This window comes from Brassica napus, chromosome C9, assembly GCF_020379485.1.
Source record: "Brassica napus cultivar Da-Ae chromosome C9, Da-Ae, whole genome shotgun sequence".
Lineage (NCBI taxonomy): Eukaryota > Viridiplantae > Streptophyta > Magnoliopsida > Brassicales > Brassicaceae > Brassica > Brassica napus.
This window is the reverse complement of record NC_063452.1, coordinates 2,923,536-2,938,135: the sequence shown is the minus strand read 5'-3', so window position 1 is coordinate 2,938,135 and position 14,600 is coordinate 2,923,536. Positions and strand designations below refer to the sequence as shown.

Here is a 14,600-nt window from a genome sequence, read left to right as displayed (position 1 = left end):
TATGTTCCAATAATAGCTTAAGCATTAAGCCCATCACTCACTTTTAGTATAAGTGAATCTGAAAAAATGGTTAGGATTGTAATTGCTGACTAAATAATGCATTCAGTTACAACAGATCTCAAGAGACAAAAGATAGGTTGTACGGTTTTGGACCGGTTCTCTAGAGAGTTAGGACAAAGATCCTTGTGGTTCCCTTCATTGTCTTGTGAAATAAAATCATACTCTTAACCAAATATGAGCACATGTGATAACACTATAAAACAACTAAAACCTGAAACTACTTTCTTGGATTCCCCTCAAGACAGAACCAACCAACAAAGAACAAAAAAAAAAAAACATTGCATTATTGGTTGGTTTCCACATTGTCTCAACTGGAAAAAAATGATGAAAAATTAACACATCTACAAAGTATAGACAAAATCCATAATATAGAAACGTCAGCACAGTGAAGATGTAAAACAAACCCCATGAGCTAAAGGATTATTAATAAATAGAGAACTATGTATAGTTTTAGATAGAAATTATAGAAAATAAAAACTATGGTTTCAAGTTTCAACATAGAGGATGATCTCCAAAGATACTTCCCACTGTTGAGGAGGCAATGACTTTGTATCTTCTGTTCTGCATGATTTAACCAATCAACATTTGCACAACCTTTAACTTCAAGAGCGAGAGAGAAGAACCCTTTACCTCTTATGAACTCAGAAGGGAGACTCCAGGGACTCATCCCAAGCCTCAGCACTTCCATTGGATGCATCTTCAACATCTTCTTCCATCGAAAGCCTTACGTACTCTCTATGTGCAAAACGGTCCCACTCTGTCAATGTTGGGTTCTCACGCTCCTGTTTCCATTTCACCATTTTTGAAAAAATATTATAAGTTCCCCCGGATCAAGCAAGCAACAATGTTTTAATATCAGACAAGACTAGTACCTGACGAATGAGGAATGGATCCCGTGTTTCAAACGCCATAAACTTGTTAAGATTAAACAGGATGTTGAATACGTTTCCAGAGAGCTTGGAGCCCTTCAGGTCTTGCAGCGTTACATGGCTCTCGTTCTGTGGAATGAAAACAAGAAACAGTCAAGCATAAGAAATATAATAAACCACACTATCATCATCAAAAGACATATTGTTTGAACCTCTGGTCCGATCATATCAATCATCTGACATAAGATATCCTCAAAAAGAACAGCCTCTTGCGCCATACACTCCATTCGACGCAACTGCTCCTCATAAAAGAACTGCATCTCATTTCGCGTAATGATCCCATTCCCATCCAAGTCTATGCAGTTAAACCTGATACAGTCTATATGTCAGATAAAAAAAAGAAAACACTCTAAATGCTATCTGTCTAGCACATTACGCCACAGCTTACCAGTATTCAAGGCTAGGCTCTGACGACTTATCTTCTTCCGCAAGTATGAAATACACAAAATCCTCATACCCCATTTTCCCTTCAACTTTGCTAGTAAACTTCCTTCCAACCTGAGTAGAAAACCAATTCATTATCCATGAAGCTCTTTTAAAGGATCAAGATCTTTTAGACAAAACCTGGGAGAATATTCTGTCAACAATCCGGAAAGTAAGAGCATGGTTTCCATATCTCATAAGGTTTTCTTTGTCAATAAGGAAATCATGATCCGTATCCAGCTCCCAGAACTTGCAGTATATGACATAGAAATGCTCATATGAGAAGTACCTAGTTGCCAAAGTTAATAGAAAAAGTGTTTAAATGTCAAAATGAAGTGAAACAAAACCATATATACAACAATAGCACAAACTGTTTTTTTTTTTTGTTTCCAGTACCTCAATACTTTGTTGATGTCTTCTTCTTGATCAGCATGAATCATTGCATCAATTAAGTTTCCTCTTCTAAGCTCCCTAAAAGTAAGTCTCCCATTTCCAGATCGATTTATGTAGTAAAATATTCTGTAGGTGACAGTTTCAGCTGCTCCAGCAAAATACAAGAAAAAATGAGATAAAAGGATACTAACTAAAGTGTATACTAAGTTGAGACTTAACCATATCTTTCTTGGAACTCAGGTGTGGTTTGCAGGAACTCTAACCCAGGATGTGTAGCCAATAGTTCTTTAAGTAGTGGTTTGAAATCATCCTGCTCCAGAAAAAAGAAACAAAAGTTAAAGAAAATGCAAACTTATGAGCATTGGCAAATTAACTCGCTAAATATGCCACTAAAAAATTACCTTAACAATGTAATTCTGATTTTGCTGCTTTAGTATCTTAAAGATTTGTGTAGTTGTGTCCATTATCAGCATGTTCCCGTTAACCCAATAATCAATAAATGCTTCTCTGCAATAATCAAACATTAAGAGACAGTTATACTCGGTTGTTACAATGACCATCAAACTCATGAGCCAGGAGGCTTAAAGTGAAACCATATAGAAGCACATACCTAGTAACAAAACCAGTGTTGTTGACATCGATCTTCCTGAAAAGTGAAGTGGAGAAGAAAGATGGGAGCTTGCAGATTTCTCGAGTGACTAACTTGAACTCTGAGTATGACAAAAAGTATTTAGAGTATATAAAGCAGGCCCGTGTAAATGTTACCTTTCAATATTATCAATGTTTAGATGCTTTATATGGAATTATTGATTAGGCGCTTTATATGGAATTATTGATTAGGCGGACGCCTAAACCATTTTTTGAGCTACTAAATCGGTTTTGGACACTTAGACCAATATTTAGAACACTGAATATTATTAATGATGACATAAGAGTTACCTTGTATCTGCAATCCATCAATGTGACCATAGAAAAAGTGGTTGATTCTAAACATACACTGCTCTTTCATCTCACTTGGTGGTGGGCGACCATTTTCAAAATAAAACTGCATTCACGTTTCTTACTTGCATTAGTTTACATTAAACAGACTAATCAAATTCTTTTTTTTTTGAAGAAGAAGAAGCAGAGTCAAAAAAAAACCTGAGGCATAGGCTCTTTAGCAGGCTCTATGGTTGTTGGTTTCAGCGAAGAGCCTAAGTTAGAAAGGCCAGCTCTCTGCCTCGTCATACGAGGTGAACCGCAGCTCCTCGGCGAAAGCGGAGGAGCAGCACTTCCCGCAGGAAACATTGATGGTATAGAATTGCTGGCGGCAGAACTCGAACCAGTTGCAACATTCAAAGTAGATCCAGCCAACGCATCATGAAGCAATGATGCAATCTAAGAAAGAAAAAAAAAAAAGCAAAAAACACACAAAAAGTTTGAGACTTTGAGATTCAAGTGAATGAAAGAATCAAACTTTAAAAAAAAAGAATCAAACTTTACATTAATCTCCAATTTAACAAAGGCAGTTAAGGCAGAACAGAGTTGAGAGAGAGACAAGAAGTGGAAATGTCTGTCTGTACCTGTTGATGAGCTTGGGGAAGAGAGAGCCACTGGTCGAAGAGGCTCTGTGTGAATCCAGGTTTTGAGGTCAGGACGAAGGAAGACATCTCTTGTAGCTGAAGCAAATCGGCGTCAACGCGAGACATGTCTGCTCCGGGAACAATCGCATCAACCATACTCATTTTGATTATTCTCAATCGAATTAAACACACTACGAAAATAAGAAAGAAAATTAAACTGAATCGAGCGAGCTGCAGATCTTCTCGAGTGATCGGGTATGCAACAGAAAAGGTAACAATCGTTCGTTGTTCGCCGTGTGGAAAGAGAGCGATCCCAAAAAATAGAAATAAAATAATGTTTCGTTGACTTTTAAAAATAAAATAAAAATCATACAAGATGGGATGATCTATTCATTCAGTTTGATGTTAGATCTGTTCCGGTTCTTTGTATAGTGTAGTTAGGGCTAAGATTTTTAACCGAACCGAACTGAACTAAAATTTTGGTTAGTTCGGTGAGACGTTCGGTTCGATTCGGTAGGTGTACAAAAAAAAATTTGGTTTCTGGTTTGGTTCAGTTTGATAATTGGTTAGTTCAGTTTTTCAAAAAAAAAAATGAAAACCAAATTTCAAACCGGATCAACCAAATTCACCAAAATTTTGAATCGAATTAGCCAAAATAACCCGCATTTAGCCGACTTCGAAATATAATCAAAACAAAAAATTTGGTTAGTTTCGGTAAAAAAATTAAAAACCAAATTACTATCAGTATACCAAAACCAAACAATTTTTTTACGGTTCAATTCGGCAAGATTTTAATCGAACCGAGCTTCCCAAAAACTATATTACCCGAACTACCCAGACCTGCAGGCCCAAGGGTAGTAGACGTCGTCTTAGTTCATTATGTTACGAATGCAAGCAAATATCAATAGGCATGGGCAAGGAGCGGATATCCGGAAAATTTGCAGTATCAGTGATCCGCATCGTTCCTGATGAATATCTATGTTTGTGATTTGCTTCGATCCAGAAAATTCTGGATATCCGGAGTATACCAAAACCAAAAAATTAAAAACCAAATTACTATCAGTATACCAAAACCAAACAATTTTTTTACGGTTCAATTCGGCAAGATTTTAATCGAACCGAGCTTCCCAAAAACTATATTACCCGAACTACCCAGACCTGCAGGCCCAAGGGTAGTAGACGTCGTCTTAGTTCATTATGTTACGAATGCAAGCAAATATCAATAGGCATGGGCAAGGAGCGGATATCCGGAAAATTTGCAGTATCAGTGATCCGCATCGTTCCTGATGAATATCTATGTTTGTGATTTGCTTCGATCCAGAAAATTCTGGATATCCGGAGTATACCAAAACCAAAAAATTAAAAACCAAATTACTATCAGTATACCAAAACCAAACAATTTTTTTACGGTTCAATTCGGCAAGATTTTAATCGAACCGAGCTTCCCAAAAACTATATTACCCGAACTACCCAGACCTGCAGGCCCAAGGGTAGTAGACGTCGTCTTAGTTCATTATGTTACGAATGCAAGCAAATATCAATAGGCATGGGCAAGGAGCGGATATCCGGAAAATTTGCAGTATCAGTGATCCGCATCGTTCCTGATGAATATCTATGTTTGTGATTTGCTTCGATCCAGAAAATTCTGGATATCCGGAGTATTTTAAAATATTCAAGGATTATTTGTTTCGATCTGCCAATTATATTAATTTTTTTTAAAAATAATATATATAAAATTAAAATTAAATAAAATACTTTTAAAATATCAATTTAAAACAAAATAATAATAATATCATACTAACAAACTAACAACTTTTAACAGATTTTAAAGCTGAATTCAACATTAACAAGTCTAATAAGAAAACTCATATGTTAACATTTGATTCGACATAAAAATTAAATTGGATATGCAATAACCCAAAATAATTTTTTAACACAACTTAAAATTAAAAAATAACCAAATTATATCATAAAATATGTATATATAATATTTTATATATACATTTACATTACATATCTATAAATATATGAATCTGGCTTTTCCAAAAATAATATTTGTGATTTGCTTCTTTTTTACAGATATCTCATTTTGTTATTTGCTTTGATTTGAAGCTTTATGAATATCCTGATTTTTCGGGTCGAATCGAAATAAATAACACACCTGATCAAAATTTATCAAATCATATGAAGTCACAAAACGACAGTCTTGGTAATTACGTAACAAAGACTTTGCTTTTTATTCTCATATTGTTATTAGTTCAAACCTTCATGAATAACAAATCATTTTGTACAACAACAATACTTGGAAGTAGGGGGGATTCCAAAACCAATACACGAACCATCTTTGTATGCCTTATTCAAACAAATGGTTTTGCACTCTTTGTCTCCAAGTTTATCACTGCAAGGATTGAAGCAAAGTGTACTCGAGGGTTCGTCCTGTGCAAATGTGCCTATTTGAAAGAAAAAAATAATTCCTTGATAAAGTCGGATATTAACACAACAAACACAATTATTTATGATGTATTTCATAGCCATTGTTCTATACAATCGAATATTCAGAAAGCTTTTATGAAAACACTAGGATTTGTATCATAGATTCATAGTAGAAAATATATGCTCAGTAATGTAATTTTTTTGCAAATATGTATAAATACCGGGGGTGATATCAATTGTTTGACAATGAATGGAAGAAACCACCATGAGAACGGTGAGGGTGAATGCAATCAACATTGTTGAAAAATTCATCTTCATGTAATATAATTAGATTTCTAACACGGCTTATATAATTCTTGTTATGTTTTTTTCTTCTTTTCTGCTTATTAATTCGAAAGAATGTGTTAGTCTATTTATAATTGTACCAAATTGGTTTTGGTCATCAATCATGTTTATAACCATTAATTATGTATATACTCATACAATATATATAAGGTATGGTCAATTGACCATATATTTTCAGATGACCACAAAGTTTTGTGATATAATTATTGATTATGAATCTAAATTTAAAATGTTTCCTTTTATGTTTTGTGATATAATTATTGACAAACAAGTCAGGTTGCTGATTTGGTGAGAAGCACGTTCCTGCTATGTTTTCGTCATAGAAAGCTTTTTTAAAAACCTAAATTAATATTGTGGAATTAGATATATCAAATTTACTTCGTATGTATAAGTTCAATTTTGTTTTTTGTTTTTTCTGAATAACTGCCATTGAGATGTGGCTCCACAATTGCTCAAAAGTCAAAACAGGGCACATCAACTATACAATGGTATTTCTCCCATTCTCAGCTTTTAACTTATAGATCAAAACATGATAGAGCTTGTAAGGATGATGGGTGACTATGAAATAGAGCCAAAACTCAGTTATCTCACAACACCTTTCGATTTCGACCAAGCAAATCCTATGTTACGCTTTAAATAGCTTTCCTCTCGCTGGTTCCATTTACTTTTGCTGGTTTGTATAGTAGTACTCGCTTTCGTCTCTGTTTTTTTGGGCTATCAGCGAATATTGTACATCATCATCATAACCTTTTTTTACTATTTCGTTTTACATCAGTTTTATACCTTCAAATAGACATTTGTTTCCGTTCTTCCTAATATCTATAGAATCCAAGGTGTCACTGATCTGATTTCTTTTAGGACATCGATTTGTTTTGACATTTCTGTAAGTGAAACATATTCTCGTGTATAGAACTATAGAAACCTATAGCCGGTAACTGAACATGCTGAAGTGCCCACACTTGTTGAGCCATAGAACATTAAAAGTGTTTTCTTGACCTTCCGTTTTGTTTTTTTTGTGTGCACATTACAAGGGAAGTGGACAAAGATATCATAAGAAGATAGCGTTTTGGATGTGAATGCTATAATTGATACAACATTCAGTTTAAGATAGCTTTTCAAAATACCCATGCTATCTTTGTATTTTCGGATTCTAAAAACTTTGATTTAGATAGCGTAAGTATCACTGAAATGCTGTGTTTAATTTAAGGGGAATTTTTTTTTCATTTCCCGGTTACTCTCCCTCCCAAACTTTCCAGATTCACTCTCAAATTTTGATCTCTCTTGTTTCAGATCTATTATCTTCCCCGGAGTATCTTCTCTCTACATATTCATGTTATCTTTCAGAGTTCCAAGCAGGCTAAGATTAAACTCTTCATCGTTCTATTTCTCCTTCTTTCAATACAAAACCCTAATCTCAATCTCACCATCTCTCCTTCTATCCGCGTCTCATATCCTCTCCTTTTCTTTTTCTCAAATCAATTGAAAATCCAAAGGTTCGTACTATAACCCGAATTTCACTTCTCTCTACACTCTTTACTCAAATGGTGTCCGCCACTCTATCCAGAACCAGCCTTGAACATCGCCGAGAAAGGCTTCCCAATCTCTGCCTATAACCGAACAACATCCAAAGTCGACGAAACCCTAGAACGCGCCGCCGTCGAAGGAAACCTCCCGGTCTCCGGCCAATACTCCACACGCGACTTCGTCTTCTCGCTCCGAGTTCATTAGCAGATCTAAAGTTTCCAGATTGTAATGTTATCTGATCTGTTATTCATGGATGCTTCTTCTTCTCCCAATTGTACTGTGTGTAAAAAATGTCTTTTTGTGAAATGTGCAGGTCCTTTTATGAAGGGTCGTGGTGTGGGTGCTTCTGGAGTGGGCAGAACAAGATTCCTATTGCTGCAGCATCGAAAGGCAACTGCGAAGGGGCCCTGCCAAAACGTTGGCAACGCTTCAAAAACAAGTAAGTACAGACCCCTTTTAATTTTTCTCAATTTCGTTAGTACCTTTGTCTAGTATTTTTATCTTTGAGTTGTTTTCTACTTTGATATTTGTTTCTGTTATTTTCTTCAGGATGGAGATGATTTCAAGGAGAGTGTTGAAGGAGACTGACTTTAGCTGTTCTGATGGCATAGCCCAAAACAAGGCAAGAAGTTGTTTTGTTTGTTATATTTTCTTTTTATTACTTTTGTAGCGAGTGACAACACAATAAGATTGTTAGTTGCTGTATTTAGAATCTCCAATTATGTATCTTGCAGGAAACAACCGTGACGAAAGCTAGGCACTAGCTTGCAAACTGGCTTGGGAATTGACACTGCGGTGGAGATGCGAGCAGCATGGTCGTGGTTTGGAGCAGCGCTAGGAGATAGAACTTTAGGTTTAGATGCTTGTGAAAGTGGTGATGGAACCGTTGAAGGACTTGGAAGTGCAAAGCCAAAAGAAATAAGAAACTCCTCAAGCTTAGTTTCGATATCAAATACAATTTTGGTTTATTTTTTGTTGAGGTTTGCTTATTTTGTAAAAAAATTTGATATTAAAATATTTTTATTTTGTAAACAATTTCTATATATATAATTTTTAATAATTTTATTATAGCAATTATTATCCGCTATTATAAGTTATATAATTGCATAACTAATAAACACTATCAAACTAATATTTTAATATTGCATACAGAAAAAAGCTATCTAAAATGCCCGAAAAAAGATTGCGGGGTGGGGGGGGGGGGAAGATACATCGTTCGCCATAACGCTGCGCTATCTTGTAGTGGTGTAAACAGAGTTAAATGATTGGAACTTTTCGCTGTGTGTGTTTCAGGTTCTTCTATGCTTCTAGTGCATGTATGTATCCAGAGTTCAAGCAGCTGGAAACTACCAATATGAGCTTGAAGAAATCAGATGTCTTGGCCTTTAGGGTTCAAGTGTTTTTGATTTGAGTAGCCTCTTATGCTATTGATCTTATAGTGGTCCTTTCACAATATTTTCACCACAATCATCTTGATGTTGTGGTATCATTTCTTCACATTACTATCAATAAACAATAGGCAACTGGACATTGTTAAATATTAAGAATCCTACACTGATTAAGAATAAGATTTTAACTATAGAAGTCACATGGCACACTCTCCTTTACAAACTAGTTTTTGTGGTACTTTCTTTCTGGAAGGTTTATTCGGTTTGGTTGCGCGTCTTATTATGACATACCTTCAATATATACATCTAAAGAGATTCCAAAAGTAACCAACACATAGCTGCTGAAATCATCATGTATCATCCATATTCAGCAATAATTTCAATAAGACCAAATAGCAGAGACAACTGGTATGCGACTGAAATTCTCAGATATACAATAATTTAACTCAAACATTATGTGAATCTAGAGAGTGGTCGCAGAATATACCGGCGTGGATTCGAGCAACTCCGCAAATCTCCCGAGTATATCTTGTAAAGCATCCATAAACTCCTCTTCTGCGGATGCTTCAGAGGTTTCTTTATCTCTCTTAGTCAACTGAGATTGTATTGTCTCGTAGAGAAGAGCTACTGATTCGTTCTCTGAAGATAACGGAGGCAATCCCAACTCCTTTCCGTTCTCTATCATCAAGTTCTTTATAAGATCTGCTCGTCCTTGGTTGTCTTTCACCATTTTCTCCACGAGACACTTGAGTGTCTTCTCGTCTGCTAGAATCTGAGAATATAATTTGATCGAGCTAGTCAAAGATCCATGCTATGTTATAAGCAAGGGAGAGCGTGTGGCTAACCTTACGAAGCTTTGACCCATTGAAGATCTCGACGTTCTGGACGATGGTGATTGGTTTCTCATGAAGGACGTCTGCTATTTCTTGTAGAATTGGTTGTAGTAGTTCTGCAAACTGTGCTTGTCCTAGCTCTTCATCGCCATCAGCATCGTGCTTCTTAATGATGTTTTCTAAGATGGGAAAGTCTGTTCCAAACAAACTTAACGGAGTTAAAACACCAGAATGGGAATGAACGAAACGATTCAAAGGGCAAAGGAATTGCTGGAGAATGGAGAATCAAAAATACATCATGACATACTATATGAGAGTTGACTTTGATCACTTGAGAAGGAGGAAACTACAGAATAAATAAATACATGAAAACTAAAATTTTGTAAATGATTTACGAGGTTGATTTTGCATTAGACTAAAACACCAATAGTCACTGCTATAAACTGGTTTCAAAAGGCTGCTCACATAATAAATCCATGAACTTGCTCAAGATGGTAAGTGTAAAAGGCAAAAGAAAGAAGAAACCTGAGAGTGGAGGGACACCCATCTCAGCACCCATGAGCGAAAGAGCTTTTCGAATCTGTCTCTTGGGAAGCTTTCCTTTATCTTCTTCATCCAAATCAGTGAAGAGATTCTCTGCCAACATTGCAAAATCATCCTCATCTTCCAAAATCAGCTTCAACGTGCTCCCATCCAGAATTGAAACCACAACTGGAGTATCTGTAAGAAAAAAATAAACTCTACAATCAAAATTGAGATCACAACTAGAACATCTATAATAAAAAAATATCACTCTACAATCACAACTGAGACCGAGCATTTGATTCAATCAATCTATAAACAAAGCCTATTCTCTTTTTTTTTTAAATGACTAGGAGGTTCTGTGCTCGTAGACATCGTACATCCTCCTCTAGGGTGAGATCCAAATCATCTTAAATTCACTCTCCTTTGGAGAAGAGACTTCTCCCAATGGTACTTGAACCTATGACACCTTAGACACCTACTAGATAATCTAATATTCTAACCACTAGGCCGACTCCTTGTTGGTAACAAAGCCTATTCTCATTCTTACAACAAAAAACGTAGGCTAAAACCAAGCGAGTACGGCCCAGTGGTCTTGAGGGAGCTTCGGCCCCAATACAGTTCGAATCCCGCTGGCCACTGGGGGCAAAAATTAACATCCAGGCTTCCTGGCAACCGAGGTGTACTCCGTAGGCTGCCACAGACACTCGCCGCTAGTCTGGATCCACCTCACTGGGGGGCCAGGATACATCGGGTTACTCGAAAAAAAAAGAACTTAAGCTAAACTCTATGATCAACATCAATCAACGCACACATGATCCATTCCGGCTTAAATCTATTTGACCAGATACGATTTGCGGAGTGAATTCAATCGCTGAAACACAATAGCGTGAAGGGGGGAAGGGATGATCCGGTTACCTGTAAGAGCATCGGCGACGGCTGAGACGAAGACTCCGAGTTTCTCACTCGCTTGCTCACGGTTAAACTCCGTAATTCGGAAGCTGACGTCATCTCCCGCGGAGACTCGGGAGATCGCAGCGTCTTTGATGTGCGGCGGCAGTGAGAGCCCCGAGAGAGATTCAGAGACCTTGGATTCGGAGATTTCGAGAAGCTGAGCTCCGGTGACGCCGTGCTCGAGCTCCGGAAGGTTGAGATCGATGGATCTGAGCACCGCACCGTCGAAGATCGTCACTCCCGCGTTCGACATTTTGCTCAGAGAGAGAGAGAGAGAGAGAGAGAGAGAGAGATCACCTGTGACTTGAGAGGCTAGGCGACGGTGAAAGACCGTTTTTAAAAACTTTTTTTTTTTTAATTTAGTCAACGGAAACGCTGACTCGCTGTTCTTAACCTTATAGATAAGGCCCGATATTACGGAAATATTACGTTATTGCCATTATGGGCCTGTTATAATGGGCTGCTACACAGCTCATTATGTGAAAGATGAAGAGCATGTTTCTCAACAACATATTTTAGTATCTTAAAATTATTGATCAAAATCTCACAAATATTGCAATTTGTTTTTAAAACTATTATTTTCTTTCTTCACTTTTTTTTTTGTTTTTTACAATTTTAATTTTTTTTTATTAATGAAAATTTCCCTTAGAAATTCACCAGTGATGCTCTAAAAATTCTCAATATTCTTCATGTAAACAAAACAAAATAAAACATTGTGTCTAATTTGAAATTTTATATTTTCTCTTAAAAAGGAGTTTTTGAGTTTTAATCTGATGTCAAATTTTATAGCATTATTAGAAGAAGGAAAAAACTTATGTTTAAAAAATCAGACTTTATTTTTTATTCTTATTTATTTTAGATGAGAATCTGAATATCTGGATAAAATGAAAAAAAAAACAGATAAGCATTTAGAACCAGAAGAAAAAAAGAAAAAAAAAATAGTTTAGAGCAGTTATGGCGACATCTGTTGCGACTCTATCTTCTCCTCCACCAGTTTCTCTGCCTCTCTCGTCATCTCGCTCTTCCTTATTCTCCAACTGCTTCACAGTAACGACCCGACCAAAGACCCGTTCTCTGGTGGCCCGAATCCGACCGGAGCAGAGGAGAAAGGCACTCACTTGCAATGCCCTGTTTGGTCTCGGTGTCCCTGAGCTTGCCGTGATTGCTGGCGTCGCTGCGTTGCTTTTCGGACCCAAGAAGCTTCCTGAGATTGGTAAAAGTATTGGCAAAACCGTCAAAAGCTTTCAACAGGTTTGGTCATTCCATAAACTGATCCAGTTTTATGTTTCAAGTTCTTAGTTAATTGTTATGGGTTCTGTCTGAACTGATGTCAACGTTCGGAAAGATTGGAACTTGAATAGAAAATTGCTGGTTATTGTTATGGCTCTTGGTTTCTTCTCAAGATACTTAGCTTCTGCTTGTATGTTTTGTGTTCCTTTTAGCTTTTGTCTTGCATTGATGAAGAACTTGTGGTGTTTTTGTTTGTTTGTAATGGATGCAGGCTGCAAAAGAGTTTGAGTCTGAGCTTAAGACGGAGCCTGAAGATTCTGTTGCTGGCTCATCTCCGGTGGCAATGAGCAACAAGGCAGAGGAGAAAACTGAGGTTTTGTCAAGCTCCAAGGAGAATGTATGAAGAATGATGAGGCTTTAGGATTTGCTTCTTTTTTTTTCATGTAGCTACAACGGTTTATGAAATGATTTTAGATCAAATACTCTTGTTGAAGGAAGCAGAGTAGTCTTCCTGTAAGAATTGGCTCCATGGTGGTGTTTGAATCTGTAAACCTCTTCTTCTCAAGAAGGCAGAAAAACTTGCAAACCAGTACAGAGAACTCTCAGTAAACCAACACGCTAGAACTGAGACAAAAACTAAAACAAAAACAAAAACTCAGGACACTCTAAGATCTTGTTCTGGAGATTACAATTCCAATCTGTAGAACAAGAGTAATTTTGTCTACATGATTTATTCACTGAGGTAGCTTTTATCCCTCTCTAACCCACCACTACGTCTTGCCTGCACCATTTTCACCGCCTTTACTCAGCTTCTTTACTGTCTTCCTCTCTCTTTCTGGCAAGTCCTCCCAAACACAGCAGCAGAGACTTCTTTTTGAGCGATCTCTACTTTGTCTTCGCCATCAGCCTCATCATCTTCACTCTCTTGCTGTCTTTTGGAAGCTCATCATTACTCTCTTGTTTGAGAGACTCCTCTTTTTCTTTGAGACTCATTTGGTTAATCCTATTTTAATATTAACATTTTTGTTTGAGAGCCTCAATGGATCCTTCACCAATGCAGTGATTGCTCTAAGGCTACTCTCTTGTTTGAGAGACTCCTCTTGTTCCCTCTGCACAAGTATGTAGAGAGAGCCATTACTCTCTCTATGTTTCATTTTACTTTTCTATCTATTTTGTTCTTCCCTCTTCAGAGAGATCCTACTTGGTAGGATTCTATATCTCTGTCCTATCTCACCAACTAAAATAAAATAAAACAAGTGTTTCAAGTTGAAACTTAAGAGTCACAACGTATACACACTCATTAATGAGACTGCATCACAGAACATGCAACAGCTTGTGCCCAATGCCTTAATCTTTGTTTCACTTGTTGAGGTTTGTCCCCTGCACAACTCAAATTCACAATGATTGCTCTATGTATATTTCTATTAACCATGGGAATATAAATCAACATTTAAAAGTAGGTAATGGAATAGCTCTTTTACCTGAATCGGTTTTTGGGCTACAAGGTATGCTGCTTGAGGAAGCATAAGTAGAAGACAATGAGCCATCTCCTCCATCACTGCTACGCCTGCTACTAGGTGAAGGGGGAGGGGAAAGCTGCCTATTCATTTATACAACACTTGTGAAGTATTTTTTTTTTTAAATTCTAAAATAGTCTTGAATCACAACAAAGATTTGAGATTTTTTTTTTTATATAAAATGATTTAATGCCATGGTAAATGGTATAAATAAAAGAAAATATTTGAAAATAATAGATTTATTTTCTTCATTTATTAAAATTAACAAAAATGTTTAGGAAATTTTTTTGTATTTTATTAATGGATTTTCCGTTCAAAAAAAATACCATTTATTTGAGTGGAATGGAATGGTTATTCCATCAATTATACACAAATACAAACAAATTAGAAGAAAAAAATTCCTAAACATTTTTGTTAATTTTAATAAGAAATGAAGAAAATAAATTTATTCTTTTTATGTACTTCATTCATCTTTTCACATCCACTT

At 36.4% G+C, this 14,600-nt stretch overlaps 3 protein-coding genes and 1 long non-coding RNA gene across 6 annotated transcripts; 2 read left to right on the top strand and 2 right to left on the bottom strand.

The window, feature by feature from the left end:
• Positions 1–319: 319 nt before the first annotated feature.
• Positions 320–3,763, bottom strand: LOC111211540 (serine/threonine protein phosphatase 2A regulatory subunit B''beta). 2 transcript variants are annotated; one of them, XM_022712707.2, is made up of 13 exons: positions 3,368–3,763; positions 2,946–3,182; positions 2,745–2,850; positions 2,416–2,515; positions 2,207–2,312; positions 2,025–2,115; positions 1,809–1,950; positions 1,554–1,701; positions 1,378–1,487; positions 1,142–1,298; positions 933–1,058; positions 691–842; positions 320–621 (listed from the first exon to the last, which is right to left on the bottom strand). In XM_022712707.2, the coding sequence occupies exons 1-12, from the start codon at positions 3,527–3,529 to the stop codon at positions 702–704; spliced, it is 1,626 nt and encodes a 541-aa protein (XP_022568428.1). In that variant the 5' UTR covers positions 3,530–3,763; the 3' UTR covers positions 320–621; positions 691–701. The 2 variants fall into 2 exon arrangements, with proteins under 2 accessions (XP_022568428.1, XP_022568429.1); XM_022712708.2 differs by having other exon boundaries at positions 320–616.
• Positions 3,764–6,853: 3,090 nt separating this feature from the next.
• Positions 6,854–8,295, top strand: LOC111211537. 2 transcript variants are annotated; one of them, XR_002662531.2, is made up of 4 exons: positions 6,854–7,318; positions 7,436–7,894; positions 7,983–8,108; positions 8,219–8,295. It is a non-coding gene; the product is annotated as an uncharacterized LOC111211537 (long non-coding RNA). The 2 variants fall into 2 exon arrangements; XR_002662530.2 differs by lacking the exon at positions 6,854–7,318 and having other exon boundaries at positions 7,325–7,894.
• Positions 8,296–9,337: 1,042 nt separating this feature from the next.
• Positions 9,338–11,729, bottom strand: LOC111211553. Its single transcript, XM_022712723.2, has 4 exons — positions 11,331–11,729; positions 10,416–10,610; positions 9,903–10,084; positions 9,338–9,829 (listed from the first exon to the last, which is right to left on the bottom strand). The coding sequence occupies exons 1-4, from the start codon at positions 11,617–11,619 to the stop codon at positions 9,521–9,523; spliced, it is 975 nt and encodes a 324-aa protein (XP_022568444.1). The 5' UTR covers positions 11,620–11,729; the 3' UTR covers positions 9,338–9,520.
• A 494-nt stretch (positions 11,730–12,223) lies between these two features.
• LOC111211534 (sec-independent protein translocase protein TATA, chloroplastic-like) lies at positions 12,224–13,188 on the top strand. Its single transcript, XM_022712701.2, has 2 exons — positions 12,224–12,617; positions 12,868–13,188. Exons 1-2 carry the CDS (start codon positions 12,321–12,323, stop codon positions 12,997–12,999), a joined length of 429 nt encoding a protein of 142 aa, XP_022568422.1. The 5' UTR covers positions 12,224–12,320; the 3' UTR covers positions 13,000–13,188.
• The last annotated feature ends 1,412 nt before the right edge of the window (positions 13,189–14,600 follow it).

Bases quoted from the DNA above. Each gene is read 5' to 3' on its own strand.
- LOC111211553 (XM_022712723.2), bottom strand. From the start codon at position 11,619: ATGTCGAACGCGGGAGTGACGATCTTCGACGGTGCGGTGCTCAGATCC. The intron at 10,611-11,330 runs GTAACCGGATCA...TTTTTCTTACAG, and splicing joins CGTCGCCGATGCTCTTACAG to ATACTCCAGTTGTGGTTTCA. The intron at 10,085-10,415 runs GTTTCTTCTTTC...TGTTTGGAACAG, and splicing joins GGGTGTCCCTCCACTCTCAG to ACTTTCCCATCTTAGAAAAC.
- LOC111211540 (XM_022712707.2), bottom strand. From the start codon at position 3,529: ATGAGTATGGTTGATGCGATTGTTCCCGGAGCAGACATGTCTCGCGTT. The intron at 1,951-2,024 runs GTTAAGTCTCAA...TTGCTGGAGCAG, and splicing joins TGAGTTCCAAGAAAGATATG to CTGAAACTGTCACCTACAGA. The intron at 1,488-1,553 runs GTTTTGTCTAAA...TTTTCTACTCAG, and splicing joins TTGACAGAATATTCTCCCAG to GTTGGAAGGAAGTTTACTAG.
- LOC111211534 (XM_022712701.2), top strand. From the start codon at position 12,321: ATGGCGACATCTGTTGCGACTCTATCTTCTCCTCCACCAGTTTCTCTG. The intron at 12,618-12,867 runs GTTTGGTCATTC...TAATGGATGCAG, and splicing joins CCGTCAAAAGCTTTCAACAG to GCTGCAAAAGAGTTTGAGTC.